At 38.3% G+C, this 21,069-nt stretch overlaps 1 protein-coding gene across 7 annotated transcripts in view; it reads right to left on the bottom strand.

The window, feature by feature from the left end:
* Positions 1-21,069, bottom strand: part of EPHA7 (EPH receptor A7) — a 165,462-nt gene that overhangs the window by 98,849 nt on the left and 45,544 nt on the right. For all 7 annotated transcript variants that reach the window (XM_061991087.1, XM_061991081.1, XM_061991086.1 and 4 more), the window contains exons 4-5: positions 8,832-8,987; positions 7,632-7,967 (exon numbers count right to left, since the gene is read on the bottom strand). In XM_061991087.1, coding sequence (XP_061847071.1) covers positions 7,632-7,967; positions 8,832-8,987 — 492 coding nt within the window. The remainder of the gene's footprint in view (positions 1-7,631; positions 7,968-8,831; positions 8,988-21,069) is intronic.

The raw sequence follows: 21,069 nt of genomic DNA, 5'->3' as shown, positions 1-21,069 counted from the left end.
TCATGTGATTTCTTGTCTCTGTTGCAGTTGTAAATCTTGAGATTGACTAGGTCTTTGCAGAACTATGTATGAGTTCGCTGATAGCGTAAGCAAGCTCAAAGAATACTATTTAGTTTCGACTCTGCTCAAAAGCACTTATGGTCATGAGAAATAATCTTAACTACAGATGAAGTAAAAGAAGCAGCCAGGCATATTTGTGAGGAGATAAACCCCAACCTAGCAGGTGTAACATGGAGGGCTCTCATTTTAAAAATCTTTCTGGGATTGGACATAGAAAGTGTGATGTTAATGCATATATTTTCTTTTCAGGATCATGGTTAATATTTTGCCACTGTACTTTTATAAGACAGCTGGTGTAACTCGTGAACATTAAGGAGACCTTCAGCCCATGTTTGCAACATTAGAAGAAAAACAGGCACCTAGTCCTTTGTGTTACATTAGCAAACCAATCTCTCCTTTCCTTAGCTAAATTGTACCTTACATCACTCATTTTCTTTCTCAAGTAGATACTTATTGCACAGCTGGTAAAATGATGCTTTAGTAATGTACGTTTGAATGAAGTGACATAATCTGCTATTTCAATAGCTCAGTGCACAGGCAAGTGAACAGCACTATGGCTGTCATCCTTCTCCTAGCAGGTTTCAACCAAACATTTAGCATACATATAAGATTAATCTGACCATTACTAACTCAGAGCTTTCATTCTGTGAAGCTGGAGCTTTACTTTGGCTTTGTTTATTTACTCTAGAGTGTAGCTTTTCACTATTTTTGTTTCTAAATATCGTAAAATTCACACAGTCTCCACTAAAAGATCTTAGTACCATAGCAAAAATTATTGCATCTATTTGTAAAAAGGTTTTAAGGTAAAGTTGAACAGGCAAGAGTTCTGATACCCATTTGGGAATAAAAAATAGTAAAATCACATTTTTAGTATACTAAAAAAGAACAAATCAAATGACATACAGTGCCAAACTGATGTGCAAAAACCTGCTACAGTGAAATTCAAAATGTGATATGAAGTTAAAGCTTCCTTTCAGGATGACAGAGTGCCCACTGCTTTGGTTCCTGCGTGTTCTGATAGAGCATAAGGTTCAAATCCTGCTCCTATTGAAGTCAATGACAAAACTTCCATTGACTTCAGCGGTGCAGGATCAGACCCTAAGCAACACAGCTAAAATCTGTTTTCTTGCTTTCTCTCTTATCTTTCAGTGAAAAATATTAGAACAAACAAGAACTAAATATTAGGGGGAAAAAAAAAATTACTATCAGTTGGCTATTCTGTAGTAACCATTCTTATAAAACATATTGCTTGTCACTTCAAACGTGTATCTACAGTCTGTATATGTATATAAAATATTATCAAAACTGTTGAATATCATATATACCATACTTTATCCTATATAGATGATTCCTTCTTTGTGAAAATCCTAAAAGAAATTTAACATTTACAGTCTTAACAATAATGTCCCATCCTAGCAATTCTACAGTATCTCTATAACCTTGTGGATTTTGCTACATTAAATATGACCTGATAAAATCAGGAAATGAAAAAACTGTTTACCCTAATCTGATGGTATTTTCTATACTGAGACTGGAATTCTTATCAAGTTTTTATCCATCAGTTTAATTCAGGCATAAATTCAGTTACCACCTCCTGTCAAAACATCTGTGATACTAGTCCAGGGTAATGTGGTTGCAGATCAATAGGCAGTCTTAGCTCCACAGAAATAACCCAATCTATTTTTAAAATATACTGAAATGACATGTAAAAAAATGGAAGAATAACTACCACATGTAATTAACTTCTACTCTATTTTTACCCTTTTCAGTTGGTGGTCATCAAGTGCAGAACACTTACAGAACCATGCTGTCTGTCTACTGTTATAGAAAAATAGGTTAAAATGGATTAAAATATATCTTAAATGTTCTTATGAAGAAGCACTAACATCTTGGTAGCTCCCATTGAAGAAGTAAAACAGTAACCCAAAACACAGTCGTCATAACATATACTTTTCTAAAAGCCAGAACTTGATGAAAGTGTTTAGGGAATATTAGTTTTAAAAAGTGACTTTTTTTTATCAAATAATTGTCCCAGCTAAACAATCTTGTCATCTGAATTCTTTTTTTACATGAAGCATTGTTTTTAAGTATATATACAGATGGTGTAGTCATATAGATGTGGGAAAGCTGATCTGTAGTTGAAGACTAGAAGGCAAAGCATACCTCAAAAAGCTAAGTGAGCAGCAAGAAATACCAAACAAAATCTGAAGCTAAAGGAAGTCCACTGAAATGGGAAAAACGTAGAAGCAATGTGAAGCTGAACACTGAAGCTATTTGTAATAAGCTGTCATGTATCACTAGAAGTGAGCATCGGATGGAAGGTGTAGATGAAGGTAGATTAAAACAACTTGGTGGCAGAATGGGAAGACACCAAATGGTCTGGGGAGAGACTGAGAATAGGACTAGAGTGGTGAGGTCAAAGCAACTGGGAAAGCCACAGGCATAAATCTTCTTGATTGCTGCTTCAGCTGGGGAACAGCTCACTACTGACGAAAAGTCAGGCTTAAGTGAGACTGACAGGGAACAGGAAACAAATAGACAGTCAATAGTGCAGAGACTATGAAAGAGGAGACTTTAAAAAATGACTAGAGATAATTGAAATCTGGGGAAAATGTGAAGAGCAAAGAAGAGAAAAATGATGAGTAGCACAATGAAAGGAGAATGTAGAGTAGGGGAAGTGTCTCTCAGAAGTATGTAAGAACGACAGAACCCTTCACTTAGCTTTACATACAGGATGGCTCATTTCCTTTATACATTCAGTCCTTACTGCTAGTTGATTAGTGACTATTTTATAACATGTAATCTTTCTTATTCCATTCTAGTTGCTGGGATAATGAAATAGAAAAAAATGAGTTACTTTTTTTTTTAAAACTGAATTTTGGGATGTGTTTTTTGTACAAAATGGTCTGAAAATGAAACTCTAAGATGTGAGAAAATAAAAGGAAATGCAAATGAACATATACAAAAGGTTCTCTTACTAAAAATATTTTTTTTTTTACTAAAAACTGTATTTCAAGGATGTGCCTTGACTATGGATCTGAATCAGAGATTTTTAACCACTTCAAGACGTCAGCATTTAGTGCATTTGAAGGCACAGTATGACCTAAGAATGCTGTGGGGCACCTTTCTCTTGCTATCAAGAAGCAAAGAGCATTAGCAAGTGTCCACTACAGGAGAACAGAGAGTACATTTAGGAGTAGATATTGGCATTATATTTAGCTTTTGTTTGTCATGTTTGGTTACAGTAATAAGACACAATGAATGTCTACTTGGATATGAATATTTTTCTTTCCAGTGACTAAAGACAACCCCTAATGGCTCAGGATAAATACTTAGGTTTTTTTCAAACCCTGATAAATGCTAAGATTCATCCAACCTTTCTTAATTTTTCTCAAAGTAAGGTTAGATTGGGTGAATACCACCCTTTATCAGAGACCAGTCCATTGTCCATTCAGATAAATTCTAGAACCCAGGGTGTAGAAAGAGAGTTTAAAAAACACATTATCTTTGCAAAAGTGTCAACAGGAAAAAATGTCTCATAGAATCATAGAATGGCAGGGGTTGGAAAGGATCTCTAGAGATCATCTAGTCCAACCTCTGTGCTAAAGGAGGTCCATATAGATCAGGTCACACAGGAATGTGTCCAGGTGTCTGAAGACCTCCAGAGAAGGAGCCTCCACACCCTCCCTGGGCAGCGTGGGCGAGGGCTCCCTAACCTCAACAGTGAAAGAGTTTTTCCTTATGTTTCGAAGGAACTTTCTGTGTCCCAGCTTCTTTTCATTACCCCTTGTCCTGTCACTAGATACAACAGAAAAAAGTGATGATCCAACCTCTTGACATTCACCATTTAGGTATTTGTAAATATTAATGAGGTCCCCCCTCAGTCTTCTCTTCTCCAGACTAAACAGCCCCAGTTCCCACAGCCTTTCCTCAGAAGGAAGATGCTCCAGTCCCCAACTTGACTACAAATGCCAAAATCCAACACATGTTCACCTACTGTGAAACCTACCTAATTTCATTAGCCTTTTGAGTATTGTATGGAAGAAATGTAAAATTTGGAAAATAATTTAATGGATTGAAAGCAGTTACCAGTTTCACCAAGAGGTGAATAGCTTTTTAAGGAAGTGGAAAATTTTACCTTCGGTAAATAACCATTTAATAAGCTCACAAAGGTAGTATTTGTCAGCTGTTAGCCAGCTGCATCTCTTCAGTATATCCCCCTATTGTAACTGGGGCTTAGTCACATTTAAATCTGAATTCTACAAGGATGCAGGGGTTCATATAGATCAACTTTCAATACTGGGATGACATTCTGTATCCTTTATATGATATTGGATAGGCAAGATATGAAACAAGATGGTTTTACTCCTGGGGGACTTAGTGCACTTAATCTTTTACCTCTGATTCCGGCTCAGTCTTTCATGCTTTTGTCAAAATACAAAACAAAGCAAAACAAAAAGCATCATGGTTCTTGGCTACAGCATAAAAAAATATGCCATATGACAACTGATAGCCTAATCACAAAGTTCTTTTAACACAAGGAATGAATAGTGATGTGTCATATGTATGGATGTGAGCAATGTGAAATGTTACCTACCTGCTTGAAATCATTTTATTGTGTTATTTCCACAAATATAAATAGTTTTTCATCAACCACCTGGTTCTTTTCTGTGACATGCTCTCTTTGTCTCATCAGAAGCTTGTTACATGTGGGTGAAGAAAAGTTGAATATATTCTGTAACCCCATTCTTTTATCAGTAATTTCCTGTTATCATTATACAATGATTTGAATTTTCTGAATATGGCCACAAAGGATCAATTCAATTAAACCAAAACTACAAAGAGAAAATCTCCCTGCAAGCCTCTGTGCAACTGGTGAACCCAGTAATTATATATAGTCACCTATTGTGCTAGCATAATAACATGTGAAGGAGGTTTAGTTAGACACATTTACACACATAAAAAGCAATATGGGCTTAGAAAAAGTCATTTTTGCCAAAAAGTATTGAACAATCATGCAGTAACAAATGAGAGCTGCATGAATCCTAGTTTACTTGGCTATAAATAAATCCAACATTTTCTTTCTCTCCATGGTAAAAGAAAATAGGAGCACAGAAGTGTAACAGTCCCCATTGAGTAACCAGTCTCTTTCTGTTCAATTACAGTCATCAATCTGTTCCACCTAAAATATTTTCCTCCTTGAGAAACCAAAGAAATCAGTATTAAGATTCTAAACATGCTGTTGCAAAAATAACATAGGAGATATCTTTCTTTTTGCTGAACGTATTTATTCTGAAAGACTGTATTTTCTGTAACATGGATTTTGTAATTTGGGTAAAAAAATATAATGTAGCATTTATTTGGTGCTTTTAATCAGAAAATCTCCAAGAGTTTGGCAAGGAAAGGTAAGGGTTACTTTCATTTTACAGACAGAGCAAACGGCAACGAGAGAGCTTAAAGCCTTCTCTTTTTTCCCAAATCTGTTTCCTATGTACATTCCTTTTAGATGCTCAACTGGAAGCCTTTAAATCCTGATATTCAGAAGTGCTAAACAGACAGAGCTTCAGCTGTATGAGTACCGTATGAGTACTCCTTCCCTCAACAGTGACAGTGTCAGATTCCGTCGCACTGGGAAATGCTCGTCTATGCATAATTCCACAGCAAACTGGAGAGCAGGGAAGGAAGAAAGTCAGGTCTCCTCCTTCCTACTGCATGCTTTTACAGATTTATCTAGGGAAGTGAAGTTTCTTCCTTTACTTGAAATTATTAGGTAAAGTCTAGATGTTGTCTTTAATATATATATATATATGCAAGTCACAGCTTCACTAACATTTGTGGACTTGATATGAGGATCATTTCAAAAAATCATATAGCCCATATTACTTTAAAATAACACAGGATAACAATATTATGTCTTCTGGCCTGAAAAACCCTATACATCTATATGTATAGCTGAGAATTATCTTAGGGGTAACACAACAAACTTCTGATTTAGGCTTCTTTATCTTCCCAAGAAGCCACTTAAATTGCATCATCTCTTCTTTTACCCTGCGTGCCACTGAACAATCAAAGCACATAAAGCAAAGCCAATTTGATTTCTCCAAATAGGAAAAAAATCCAAACCCTTCTCTTCAAGTGGTAGTTCTGTACAGACATCTACAGAGAGCAGAACACTGTCCACCTGTGCACGTTTGAAGAATTACAGAGATTTATTTTAAAGATGAAAAATCAAGGTGTCAAAATAATATGATCTGTGGTGTAAAAATAGTTTCAGGGTAAGTTCGCTGTGTTCAAAATCTCATCATAAACTCCAAGAACTGAATGAGCACTGAGACCAAACCTTTCACAGAGATGGTTCCAAGATAACATAAAATGTCCATTCGGTATCCGGGAAAGCACTATGGGGAAATTAAATATCCCATAAATATTACAGTCTAGCTTTAACAACTATATACACCATGCTAGGTTTTGGGGGAGGGAGGGAAGGTTTTGAAGTAAATTTCTTGGGTTTTGGGTTTGGGTTTTTTTTTGAGATGACCGTCTTTAAAATTAGCAAAATAAATACAGTTTTTCTTATTTGTTCACACTGTCACTGTACAGTGATTTTGTCCTTAGTTCAAAGAATGAGCGTAGGGGATCAGTTCTACTGTTCTAAAAAAGGATAACTTGATCACAGTCACTAACATTTCCTCCAAGATGTAAGTATGAAGTATCCTTTAACTTATTGGTTTGCTGTTATTCATATCACTTTTTATTTAAGGTTTTTCTTCAGAAGTCAGATCTAGCAATTAATGTTCAGTTTAAGATCTTTTGTTCAACACATAAAAGGTTAGTTTTAACATTCTCTCTTAAAGCCCACAGTGCACTATTGTAAAGTCAGAGGCCCATAATTTTTATCAACAAGTAAGTCATCATTTCAGAAACCTAAATCAGAGAATTCTTTTTTTTCCTTTCACCACTCAGCATGCAGACAACTAAAGCCCTTTTTTCCCCTGGGGTGTTATGCTAGTTTGATTTTATTGTCCCTGACATTTCACCTGTCAGATTACGATTAAATAGAAGAAACAAAGAATAATCATCACATTCTCACTGAACCTCATAATCAGATATCTGGAAATATAAGATAACTTAGAAACATTATCCTGAGGGAAAACATTAAGACTGAAAACATCATCAGATATCCAAATCATCTTCCAGTGACCTAGGACTCCCATACAAAAATTCAGGAAAAAAGCCTGCATAGGACTGCCACATTTACTTTTTTTATCTTTAAATACCAAGGAATGACTTACAGTGATGTAAGAAGAAAAGAAAAAAATTGCAGAGTTAAAAAACTCTATTTAATAATAAAGCTGTATGTCTTCTTTCTGTCTTTCTGAAAGCAATCCTGAGGCCTAGAAACAGGACAGGTTATGATGAAACAGTATAAACTCAAACTAACTTGTTGGCAAGGTGAAAAGATTAATGAGCCAGAACCCACCAAACACACTCCTGATTTACTGCATCTGTAGTTTGTATATTCCCAATCTCTCTAGTCTCACTGTTGAGATTCATAAGTGATGAAAACTTACCTGCTTGACCGGTGGTAATACTGACAGCTGCAAAAAGCCTCTGGGAACGACTTAAGTCAGAAACCCCATTCACAGCTTCAACTTCAAACGTGTAGTTAGCATGAGCTAGCAGGTCCATGACAGTGACATAGTTATCTACTAATCCAGTTTGCTGGGGCATATATCCAATGTTACTCCCACAGGGAACACATTCGCCCTGCTCCCAGCTGCACCTCTTGCATAAAATGCGGTAGGTCACATCGTTTCTTCCCCCATTGTCAGCAGGAGGACTCCACTCCAAGCTCACGGTAGTCTGGTTGATATTGAAAATGAGGTTTTGTGGTGCAGATGGAGGTCCTGGGTAACACAGAAAAAGTCCAGGATAATTGCACAGAATCATGGTAAGACATGTAGCTAGCATTTTTGTTACTGAGACAGAAAATAGTTGAAGCATTTTTCTTCACATAAACATTTCATGATTTTTAGTACAAGCTACATAAAAGCTTCTTAGAACTCACTTGGCAAGAGCTTTATTTCCCATTAAAGCATCAGAATAACAATTGTCTGTATATTTGTTGCAAGTGATTTTAGCTATTTCTCTTCTGTGCAATTAAAAGGATTGGTTAATGTACCTTAAAGGTTGTCTTCCCAAGTAGGGGATTTGTTCAGCTGTTTAAAACATGCTGCACCAACAGCATCTACTCCTTCTTTATGAGCTCTGATATGATTTATTGAGACATTTGGTGCTGCTTTGGATTTAGGAGACCTCCACTATTTGAACCACCAATGTGTGAAGGCTAGTCTATTTGCAGTTGGAAGGTTAAGCCAGATACAATTACAGTTCAATCAAAGCTTATATCCACACAGGTTACTTTTCATCTTTTTGTGTTACTCGTTTTGATGTCATAACACATAAAGCACATTGTCTACAACACTTTTACAGCCATGGGAAAACTATGCCTGTATTCCATCTATTTACAATGATAGCACACTTACTCAACATTCAGTGTTTTCCAATGTCATATCAAGTAAACATGAAAATTATATTTATGCTGATTCTGTATTCACTGTCAACGCTTTCTCTTCTGCCTTTCGATTTCATTTACTGTTGTAAATGTACTTTTCAAACAGAGGAAAAGTCAATCGAAACTACTAGCGTCAAGTGGCTGCACCTGGTTGGTTAAGCAATGTCCTTTACTATTAAATTCATGACTGACTCACTTGTGCATGCGACATATGGTGGATCAGAAGGTGCCCTGTAATAGCTATCTTCACAATCGCATCTTGAAGATCCTTCCTTGTCAGAGAAGCTATGAGTAGGGCAGCGGGAACACTGGAGATCTTGAGAGGAGGATTTGTAGAACCCACGGCCACAGGCTAAAGCAGAAAAAAACAAACTGAAGTTTAGATTTGCATGGACTATTCTCATCATTCTTATCTCTGTCACTCGAGGCACACACTGATGTAAACGTCTAAACTACCCATTATGTTACGTTCGTGTAAGGAAGACACTGTGCTCATGTTTTCTTTTTGTTCAACTGATGCCATTAATGATGTTATAGCATTTTTATGAGTTTGAGCACACAATACAAATATCTCAGCAGTTGTCAGCACAATATTTGAACACAGAGGGTCACAGAAATATAATAAGCATTTTTTTCTTATTTTTTTCACCAAAGAAAAGTAGAATAATGGTGTGAAACAGTTCAATGCCTGAAAAAGGCCTAAACATTGAAAAAAACAGTCTGGAGAAGTTCTGCTCAAACGCTACTGAAGTGTTCCTCGTGTCTGAATTGGTTGATATGGAATTAATGCAGCAAAAGTTACTCTTCCTTGATCTCAGAAACCCAAAGAAGTTGTAACCCACCAATGAACTCTTATCCCGAGGAAAAAATGAGGCGTGAACACTTGTTGGACAGAGAACACTGTCAGGAAGGAGCAGAAAGAGGAAAAGGGCAGACAGTGTAATCTGCATAAGTGTTTTTTCCAGTTTCACAGAGAGACACAACTAGGCTGAAATTAATCTACTAAAACTCTCAAGGGAAAGTTGAAAAACAGATAACTGGCAATATGCACATTAAAGATCATTCCATACTTTGGTTTGCCAACTGTGAAACCATGGATGTAAAAAATGTGTTCTATTCCAAAACTGATGTTTAGAAATCCTTCTTTCAGCTACAGCCACAGTTCCCAAAGCAGAAACATCCATAAAACACATCCATAAAGATACTTACAAGCAGACAACTGCAACCTAGTCTGCCAGCTTAATGGATAAACTATGAGAGCTACAGGGGATGAAGAAGAGCTAAGAGGGGATCACACGATGTTAAAACTGGAAACAGGTTAAGACTCCATTTCAGCACTAAGGTTATGGGCAAACTTACACTGTCAACATGAAAAACAGAAAAGTCCTCTAGAACTTTCCAATAAAGCAGAGGGTTTTTTCAACCACACTATTGTACTCTTTTTCCATACCCTAACAGACAGTCTAGCCTTCTTAAGCCGTCACCTGTATGCAAAGAAAAGGGACTGTGGGTGAAACTTAGCATTGGGTATCAAAATATTAGAGCAAGTTAAATAGTCATTCTGAATTTGGAGAAAGAGAATTTACTTTGGTTATATTCATATTTGCTTGGATATTTTCTCAGAAGAGAAATGCAAAGCATCCAAAGACACTGATATTTGGAACAGTTATTTCGGTTGTCTGGTACTGCACTGATGGAAAAGAGCATGAAAACAAGGAGCTTTATCCAAATCTCACTGAAGTCAATGAGTGTCTTTGACTTTAATAACCTTTGACCTTGACCCACAGTGTAGCTACAGCAAGATAACTCTTATGTAATCTGATAAATTTCATGCAACTGAGAGAATAAAAAGAGTGGCAATACTTAACAGTAGATTAAAGTTGATGAATTAGGTAACAGTGGATCATATCAGGATAAAATGTCCCTCTGTGACTCTCTATCAATACAATAACTTTCTAAAGAAAAATATGCCTAAAGGACAGAAATCGTCATAACATGTAGAATTTGTTATGCTGAAAAAAACCCCAGTGGATGAAAGCCAAAGTACTTGGCAGAGAAAATTAGCATGCAAAGCATGTATCTTTTGACTTTGACAAAGGGGCATGAGTTTGCATTAGAAGAAAATCTAGCCCTGCTTGTAAAACATGCTATAGTTTGATTCTACCACAGTAGCTGTTATATATGCTATTTAGAAAAGAAGACAGAATTTTTGAGAAACACTAAGGGTAAATACGATCTGTGAATCCACAGTTGAGGCAAACTTCACTCAGAATTATCTTTTTACACCTTCATTCAAGATGGTTTCAGAATTTTATGACCAAAGAAGAGCACAAAAGCTCAACTGATTTGTATTCATGTACCTTAAGACATATATTTAAACTTCTATCTGCTATTTCAGGACTCACAATTTATATGTAGCTAAAATTACCAAATAATAGTTTCCTGCCTTTCTTAAATAGTCATATACCTCTCATACAGAGCATAACACTGGACAAATACACGGAGTCTTTCGGCACGTAGCTCTCTGCAAAGCAAAGAGCAACTTAAAAGGCAAAGATCCCTACTGTGTTTCCAGTCTGTCCTTCTCAGCAGGGAACAATATAAAGAAAAGACGAAGAGGGTAAAATAGAGATTTCAGACAGAAATAGCAAAATGTAAACAGAAATCCCCTTTTTGTTTCTGGTTGTTTTTTTTTTTTTCTGATGACTTGATCAAGACATTTATATGCTTAGTCACTTACTATTTAAAGTTGTGAATTTCTTACTAGAGTGTAAAGGATCTCAATGTCTGTGACTACTTTACATGACTGAAAGCCATTTATTCTCCCGCACAATATACCACAGGAGGCAGGTACCAGCTACCATTCCATTAGCTTTTTTTTTCCAATAAGAGGCTTGTGACAACATTTAGTAATCATCCCTTCAACCCATAAATATAAGGAACAGAATATTCCAGCATTTAAATTTTCAACAGTGTGAAAACGGTGCTTTCAAAAAGGATTTTAAGAAACTTTCTATTTCTTTAGAAAGGGGAGTACATGAGGGTACACATCATAGTTAAAAGTACTCATTGGAGAAATACAAATAAATTATTTTCTCCTTTTTCTTCATAAGTTTAAATTTGCCACACAAATGTGGGGCTTTTAGCCTGGCAGTTGAATACTTCTGTTGCTCAAAAATTCAAAAGTGCTATGAATCCCTGTCTGTTTTTAACATACATCATTGTCCTTGCCAAGAAACTTAACAGCTGAAGAATACTAAGACAGGGTGTTGCATGGACCACTTACAAAGGTGTGACAACTTGCCAGTGAGCTATTAGAGATCACAGATGGGAGAGAATCATTCAAAAAATACTTATTTGCTTCCTTTTTTTCTTCCCTTTTGTTCTATCTTGCCAAATTGCCATGGTGATTTCTTTTTTAATATTGCAAGTAATTTAATTACATTGTTTTGTTCTATTTTTTTAAATCCACCTATTTTGATCCAATTTAGTTCTTTAAGTAATATTTTTAAGATCACGAGAACAGGTGGTATAAAATCCTCACTGCCACTACCTCCATAAGCAACATTCAAAAAATGCAAATTGTAAAAAACCCCTCACATTAGCCAAACGTTACTTGTAGCTCTGCACATTCGAATCTAAAAGTGATAAATACAGATACTGTTCCACAAAAGTATCTCATGGCAGAGTTTGAGGTAACTCAAATTGCATTTGATCACATCCATTTTAATACTTCAATTCATCCGTGCAGGAGAGCTCTCATCAGAAGCCCTTCTTCCCTTTAAAGGGAGACAGTACTGTAAATCAAGGCACAGAACTCAAACAATGGTAAGGGATACGCAGAAGGGTAACAACTGGTGAGGCAGCACTCTAGTGTTGTAGCCATAATCCTAATTCTTGTTGATCTCAGTAAGCTGTGAACTCATTTGATCTTCTTCAAGCACATTTATGACCCAGGAATAGGTTTGCTACTGAAAGGCTTCTGGGGTACTCGGAAAGATGGAGAGGTAAAGGGAAGAAAGCCAGCACAAACTAAATTTACTTCCATTCACTGTGAAGTGTCATTTACAGCTGCTAATTTAATAGAACAGCTCTTCCCAGATGAAGTTCTCATTTTGTTCAAACAGCTGCTCCAAAGTCTTATACGTTCCAAGAAAGGATTTCAAACCAAGAGCAGTCAACTTTACTGACAGCACAAAGATGCAGAATAACACCTACTAGCCTAACCTAAGACAGCCTTCAAATAACACAAAACCTAGTTGCTAATTCTTTCCCCATAGACTACAAAATCAACAATATATAAAGAAATTATGCTTCAGCCAAGGAACAATTCTTTGCTTAACATCTTAGCCTCACAGCCCTTGGGGAGTGACCATCAGTGACACTCCCAGGGCTCTCCAACACTTTGGACTTGTTTACTTGTCTGCAATAGCCATGGTTCCTTCTCAGAGTGAGTCTTCACACCTTCTCTGTGAAGCAAAGAGGCTTCTCTTGTTGGGAAGCTGGCAGAGTTCCACTGTGAAACACAAAGACCATGCAAATGAGAGAGCTTCCTTATGCCACAGAGCTGTGGTTTGAAACTGAGCAGGTCATTGTCACTTCGTATTTAAAAGTCCTTGCCTGGAAGCCCTTGATAAACTGGTGGACTGTTCTGTCTGTATACAATGAAAGACAGTGGTGAAGATGACAGCAACGGTCTTCTTTGCCTTGGACTAAGTGCTCAGTACTGGCTCAAATACACATTTAGCATATGCCACTGCAGCCAGTGCAATCACAATTTTGAGCCAACGTGCCTGTTATCTGAGGTCCTATACAAATCCTGTAAACAATGTAATATTACAAAGCCACAAGTAAATACTGAAGAATTACCATGTACTATTAAGAACTATGACGTCACATCTGTGGCACAACAAGGCATTAGCTGTTTTAACTAGAGATATTGACTGCGGCTTATATAACAAAAATAGCAGCTTGTGATGCTGTGATGTCAGATGTCTTAGTGGCCTGGTAGAGATCAAATCATGTATATTTTTCCTTTCATATGTATGAAAAAAACCACAACCAGAACCTTTGGAAGGAGGAATGAAGGCAGATGTAGAGAGTAGCAAACCGCAATCTGAAGTCCCACTTATGGGACAGGAAAAAGGAAGAAAAAAAAAGGAACAAGTACTCGTTTTTCTTCTAGGAGAGCTATGGAGCTTAAATTGGGAGGCACGATGGAAATGTGGTGAGGGCTATAAGTGACAGGTATAACAACTGATGTTTATATAACCAAAGAGGAAAGAGTAAAGAGTAAAAACAGGACAGTGACATGTTAATCAAGAAAATCATTTGCTACTACAGTAATACAAACAAATTAAAAGAAAGAAATCTCCCATTTGTAGAAGTACAAGGCTTCCAGGTGGCATATCAGCATAAGACTTAATGGGCATGCAATTGTTTTAGCATGTTAGACACTTGATTGAACATGGCTTTTGATAACAGTTTTTGAGTTTATGTGAAAGTAATGAAACATAGTGACTTGCAAGGAGGTGACTGATCCCAATTATAAAAAGGAGACTGGTGAGGAGAAGAAAAAATAAAGATGAAATACTGTGCTAGTAGAGCAAGGGAGCTTGTCTCTTTACTTTGGTTTGCTTACCACTCCCTGAGTTTGCCATCATGAGCAACTTTTAGCAGTGTACATGCCCCAGTTTCACGTACACTGAAGAGGATGAAACTAACATTTAAAGAATGGTGGTTTTTTTCAAAGCTAACTCCTTTTTCACAGAAATTACGTATACACAAGGAGTTTGTGCAGATGTTTCCTGGATGAAGTTATGCAGCTGCAAAGACTTTATTAATTATAAAATGCAAAATGGATTGTTCTGTAATTGAAACTCTCTGGGGCTCCGGTACATTTGAAAATTAACATATATATATGTATGGTCAGGACATAGATGGATGCTGTTAGATTATTTATTACAGATGGATGTTTTAGCTAATGCAGAAAAAAAAGGCTGGTCTTTCTTCAATGGAGCTTTCAAATATTTGCTTCATATTAATGTCTATGGTTCCATAACTCAGGACTGAAAGCACAGCTTGCAAGAACAGTACTCCCACTGCTAGTGTTGCCGACCTCATCTACGATGGACAGGTCTAGAATCTTTATTTTAATCCTATTGACAGTGCCTCAGTGGGAGTAATTATAACAGTCAGCCACAAATCCAGACCTCCTGTCACTGATATATTAGGGTTTTTCACAACGAAAATGAGCAGCAGACGAGGAGGATGAAAACAACATGGGGTAGTGATTATAGCAAGATTTGTCAACCCCCTTCTGCATTAACCTGCTACAAACATATGACAATTTGGCATGGGAGACACTAGAAATCCAAAATGTTTAATCTTCCATGGTATGAAAGTAGTATGAAAATAATCTGGGAGGCGTTGTTCTCTCATGAGACACATGGCTGGTAGAGCACAGCATCAGGCACAGGCACTTTTTAGCTAACGTATCTGAAAAGTTTAGATAAACCAAAAGCAGGCCATTATTGGGAAAATAATTCACAAACGTGGTTTTCAACGTGAAATATTAGACATCAGAAACCCAGTAACAAAAGGAGGCTTTATAACCTCTTATCCCCTTTTCCAATAATTTGTGTATGTTCGAGTCATGGCTATGTTTGAAACTGTAAATTACTTTTATAGTGAGAGATGGCATCTGTTATGCCTTCTCTGGCACCTAATATATATTGTTTTATAAGGAGCTTAGACTGTAGTGTTTTATTTGTCTAACTACTATGCAATGATAAATGTCTAGCTGAAAAAGATGTTTATTTTAGCTTGATTTTTTAAACTGCAATAGCATCTAAAGATTATTCATGTTTCAACCAAGGAATTATGTTGTATGGTTTAGTCAGAGTAAACTCTAGACCCTTAATGGTGCCCCAGCTATAGTGTGAATGACATATCTAAATAAGGCTGTCCTGTGGCTGCATACCATCATCCACTGAATGTTTGCTGTTACCTGTCAGGAATCTCTCAGACCTCATATTCATTTCCCAAGCCTAATATGCCCTTGTTGTCTAAAGTCCCACTAATGTCTTTTGAAGGATGTTGTTCATAGTAATGGACTGCTTGCTAAGTAATAGTAACTTACTCTGACTTTTCCACTGAATTAAGTGAAATCTATACCTCTCTACAAATCTGCTTAAAGAAAAGTCCAACTGAGCATGTCATCATGAGTGCTTTTTTAAAGAACCTAGTTGCAAAGAAACGTGGGCACAAAGAAACACTATGATGTTTTCCTGTCTAATTTATACACAAGTACAAGGTAATCAGGTTGAAGAACATATCCCACAAATCAAAGAATACCCAATACTGTAACTGCAAAATTACTTTGAGGCTAATGATCCTGAATAAGAACATAAAAGACTATATTGAAATGGCAATTAAAGAAACTCTGGCAAAGTCTGAGTAGAATTAATTAACTGGGAAAGTTAAAAGTCATGCATTGACACTATGACATCATGTTTCTCTACATTTACAGAGTTTGCAAGGACCTGGGTATGTGCCTCATTAACTTTCTTGGGACCCACAAAGAGAAAGCCACCCCGGAAATGTGGGGGAAATCAACATGAGAATTACAAAGACACAAAAGTGCAGATAGATTCAACTACATTTGTTAAGGGAGTTCAAAAGGGAAAGATGGGTTAGAAAAATGAAAGGAGAAGACATATTCTGGCTTTCCTATTTAGTCTTCTTCTTTCTTTCCCCCCCACTCCCCCTTATTCTACCATGTCCTTCCCTAAACACCAGGTTTGCAAGGTGCTCAAAGAGCTTCTGCGTAGTTGAGTGACAGCTTGATGGATTAGCCATGTTGGGAGCAAACACTCAACCCTGCATGAAATGGTACAGGTTCATCGAGAAAAAAAAATATCAATTCACATCTGAAGTTTTGTCAGCAGTAGAAATTTTATCTGTCTTACTCAAAAGGTTCTCAACCAGTCAGAGAATTAATGGAAAATTCACAGAATCATAGAATCATAGACTGGTAGGGGTTGGAAGGGACCTTTAGAGATCATCTAGTCCAACCCCCCTGCAGAAGCAGGTCCACCTAGATCAGGTCACATAGGAACATATCCAGGTGGGTCTTGAAGACCTCCAAGAAAGGAGCCTCCACAACCCCTCCCTGGGCAGCCTGTGCAACTGCTCTGTCACCCTCACAGGGAAATAGTTTTTTCTTACATTTAAGTGGAACTTTTTGTGTTCCAGCTTCATCCCATTACTCCTTGTCCTGTTGCTAGCGACTATAGAAAAAAAAAATGTTCCAACTTCCTGACACCCACCTCACCGGGGCAGAGTAGAGAGGGAGAAGAACCTGCCTCATCCTGCTGGCCACACTCTTCTTGATGTATTCCAGGATGCCATTGGCCTTCTTGGCCACGAGGGCACATTGCTGGCTCACATTTAGCTTATTATCAATCAGGACTCCCAGGTCTCTCTCTGCAGAGCTGCTCTCCAGCAGTTCAACCCCCAGTCTGTCCTAGTGCGTGGGGTTGTTCCTCCCCAGCTGCAGGACTCTGCACTTGTCCTTGTTGAACCTCAGCAGGTTCCTCTGTGCTCAACTCTCCAGCCGGTCGAGATCCCGCTGAGTGGCAGCACAGCCTCTGGGGAATCAGCCAGTGCTCCCAGTTTGGTGCCAGCAGGGAACTTGCTGAGGGTACACTCTGTCCCCTCATCCAGGTCATTGATGAAGATGTTGAACAAGACTGGCCCCCGAATCGATCCCTGTGGAACTCCACTGGCCACAGGCCTCCAACTCAATTCTGTGCCACTGATCACCACCCTCTGGGCTCTGTCATTCAGCAGCTCTCCATCCACCTCACCATCCACTCGTCCAAGCCACATTGCCTGAGCTTTCTGATGAGGATGTTGTGGGAGACAGTGTCAAAAGCCTTGCTGAAGTTAAGGTAGATGACATCCACTGCTCTCCCCTCATCTAGCCAGCCGGTTATGAACTCATAGAAGACTATCAGGTTAGTCAAACAGGATTTCCCCTTGGTGAAGCCATGTTGACTCCCCCTGATAACCATCTTATCCTTCAAATGTTCTGTGATAACATTCAGGATGAGTTGTTTCATCACCTTTCCAGGGATGGAGGTGAGGCTGACAGGCCTGTAGTTTCCTGGGTCATCCTTCTTGCCCTTTTTAAAGACTGGCATGATATTGGCCTTTCTCCAGTCCTCAGCAACCTCATCTGTCCTCCATGATTGTTCAAAAATGATAGAGGCTTAGCAATCACATCAGCCAGCTCCCTCAGCACTCTAGGATGCATCCCATCAGGCCCCATTGACTTATGGGCCTTAAATTTGGCCAACAAAAGTTTGGTTCAACAAAATTTAATTTGATTGTTCATAGCTTCTGATCTTTGGGGTTTATTTTTTGGTTTTTTTTCTCTTTTACTGACTTGTTAATATTTAATCATGAACTTTAAAAATTTGTACTAAAAAAGCTGTGAAAACTACAATGACTACATTCAGCAAATCTATGATCCCCAACTAACTTCTGCTATGGGAGTTATAGTGGTGTGATAGGAAAGCTGAATGATTAACCTAACTGAGCAGAATAATATGTTCTCTAGATGCATTAGCAGACAACAGACATTGCTGCAACGGAAATGAATTGGCTATGCAAACTACAGTGTAAGTGGTGCTTTTTGTCTAAACAGATGTATGAAAAATTTATGCTAAATTTCACATTCCTGTATTAATGTGTTTGTCTTTTTTTTTAACTTGTACAGAATTCAATTATAACAGTTGTGAGAGGAGAGGAGAGGAGAGGAGAGGAGAGGAGAGGAGAGGAGAGGAGAGGAGAGGAGAGGAGAGGAGAGGAGAGGAGAGGAGAGGAGAGGAGAGGAGAGGAGAGGAGAGGAGAGGAGAGGAGAGGAGAGGAAAGGAAAGGAAAGGAAAGGAAAGGAAAGGAAAGGAAAGGAAAGGAAAGGAAAGGAAAGGAAAGGAAAGGAAAGGAAAGGAAAGGAAAGGAAAGGAAAGGAAAGGAAAGGAAAGGAAAGATACTGGTGATGCAATTAACATAATAGATTTGTTTTCATAAGCTTTTTTATTTAACTTTTCTCCTTCCCTATTCTTGGAGTGTATAGCTTAAAGAACCAAGCACCAAAAAAGCTCCTTATTGTCTACAATGTAGCTTGCCTCACAGTGCTGCCACTTAAATAATAAACTGAGCTTAACAGAGTTCAGCAGGGACTTTGACAGTGGTAATGCTATGACTCAACTCCTCTGATGTCATAGTTTTTGTACAGTCATACCTTGTCCATTCATACACAAATGAACCCTTTGAAGTGGTAAAAGCACATTTGGGCTTTGTGATTGCTAACCTGTCTTACTGAAGGCTTTCTGATGTTTTCTAAAGAGACTAAAATGCATTAATAAAGCTCCAAGCAGTAATGAAAATAATCTAATTTGGGGTGGGAGTGGTCATGTTATTTTGGGTTTGTCTGTTTTCCAAATAAAAATACAGTAAAATCTACCAATGATAAATCACTTGGAAAATACAAAAATAATTTGAAGAAAAGATATTTGAATTTAAAGCCAAAGAGTCTTCTTACTTGATCTTCCAATGTAACAAAGGCCTTTGCATTTAATGATAACAATTTTTAATCTTAAATACAGTGTCCAGTTCTGGGCCCTCGCTACACAAGAAGGACATTGAGGTGCTAGACCGTGTCCAGAGATCGGCAAGGAAGCCAGTGAAGGGTCTGGAGCACAAGCCTTATGGGGAGCAGCTGAGGATGTTTAGTCTGGAGAAAAGGATGCTAAGGGGAGGCATGATCACTCTCTACAACTACTTGAAAGGAGATTGTAGCGAGGTGGGGGTTGGTTTCTTCTCTCAAGTAACAAGAGGAAACGGCCTCAAGTTGCACCAGGGGAGGTTTAGATTGGAAATTAGGGAAAACTGGTTTATTAAGCACTGGGACAGGCTGCTTAGGGAAGTGGTTGAGTCACCATATCAGAAAGTATTTAAAAGACATGGCACTTTGGGATATGGTCTAGTGGTGGACTTGGTAGTGTACGTTGGACTGGATCTTAAAAGTCGCTTTCAACTTCAACAGTTCTATGATTTTATGACATTAAAAACACAAAGGTACAGTGAGATATGAAAATACTAGGCAAGATCTGTTATTTTTCCCTCCTTCACCCTTTTTTTTAAAGCAGCTCCATTATTTTAGAATCTTTTGTCCTCATTACCTCAAATCAGTTAAACAAAAAAGACCATCTCACTCTAAATAGCAACCTCACTACACAGCACTGCTGCAACACCACTAGAGTAAGATAACGTTCGATATGGAGCAGTGGACATATCCCTGACAGGAGCATCCCTAATGCCTATTAAGCATCCAAAGGCTCTCATGATCCTTGCTAAATGAAGGTCTGACTTTTGCCAGTTTGTCTACCAGAGTCCTCTCATCAGAAACTCACAATGTTTTTCCTCATACTCCCCAAAAGCAGTTTCCAAATATCTGCAAAAGCTCTCTCACTCCCCAGCTACCCTTATTATCTGTTCCTGGGAACAACACTGAGCAAATTTCCAGAGGAGAAACATGAGCTGGTGAAGACTCATGATGAAAGCTTTTCTGGTGGAGTTGCTTCTAAATTACCACCAGAAGGATACTGGAAATAGGGGTGAATTTTGGTCTATCATGGACACATGTCAGACGAGTCTGTCAGCCAAAGAGATCTACATACGCAGAGATCACAGTTTCCGACTTGCCTGTCATTCAGAGCCCTTCCTCAACAGATACATCCTGTGGCTGCTGGGGACAGATGGCTTAGGCTGTCATAGGAAGAGCAGATGCCTGCAGCTGGGCACTTTTCAGGTTGTCTACAGACTGGATCTGCCCCTCTGCAACCTTCCAGTAGAGAACATACACTGACCTACCTGTCTGACCCAGCTATGGGCAGGTATGGGTGGGATGGTGTTGGCTCAGGTCAGCTAGAGGATACCAGGACAAGTTTTCCTTCCCAGAATGACATGAAGTTCACTTAAGACTTGTCTCTAAAAGCCTGAACACTCAAACAGTCTGATTTTGCTCAAAGACTCAGCACTGCTGTTTTAGATGCAACAATCTCAACAGCAATCTACTTCTGCAAGATGAAAAAAAATCCTTCATTATACAGATACAATCATTTACATGTCACTAAAGCCTTACACAATCATAGAATGGTTTCAGCTGGAAGAGACCTTTAAGCTCATTAAGTGCAGCCTTTGCCCCAGCCCTATCAACCACTAGACCATTTCCCTCAGTGCAACATCCACTCTGAAACCCCTCCAGGGACTGCGACTCCAGCACCTCCCTGGGCAGCCTCTTCCAATGCCTCACAACCCTTGCAGCAAAGAAATTCCTCCTCACATCAAGCCTGAACCTCCTCTGG

This window comes from Colius striatus, chromosome 2 (genome assembly GCF_028858725.1).
Source record: "Colius striatus isolate bColStr4 chromosome 2, bColStr4.1.hap1, whole genome shotgun sequence".
Taxonomy (NCBI): domain Eukaryota; kingdom Metazoa; phylum Chordata; class Aves; order Coliiformes; family Coliidae; genus Colius; species Colius striatus.
This window is presented reverse-complemented; position numbering and strand designations above follow the sequence as displayed.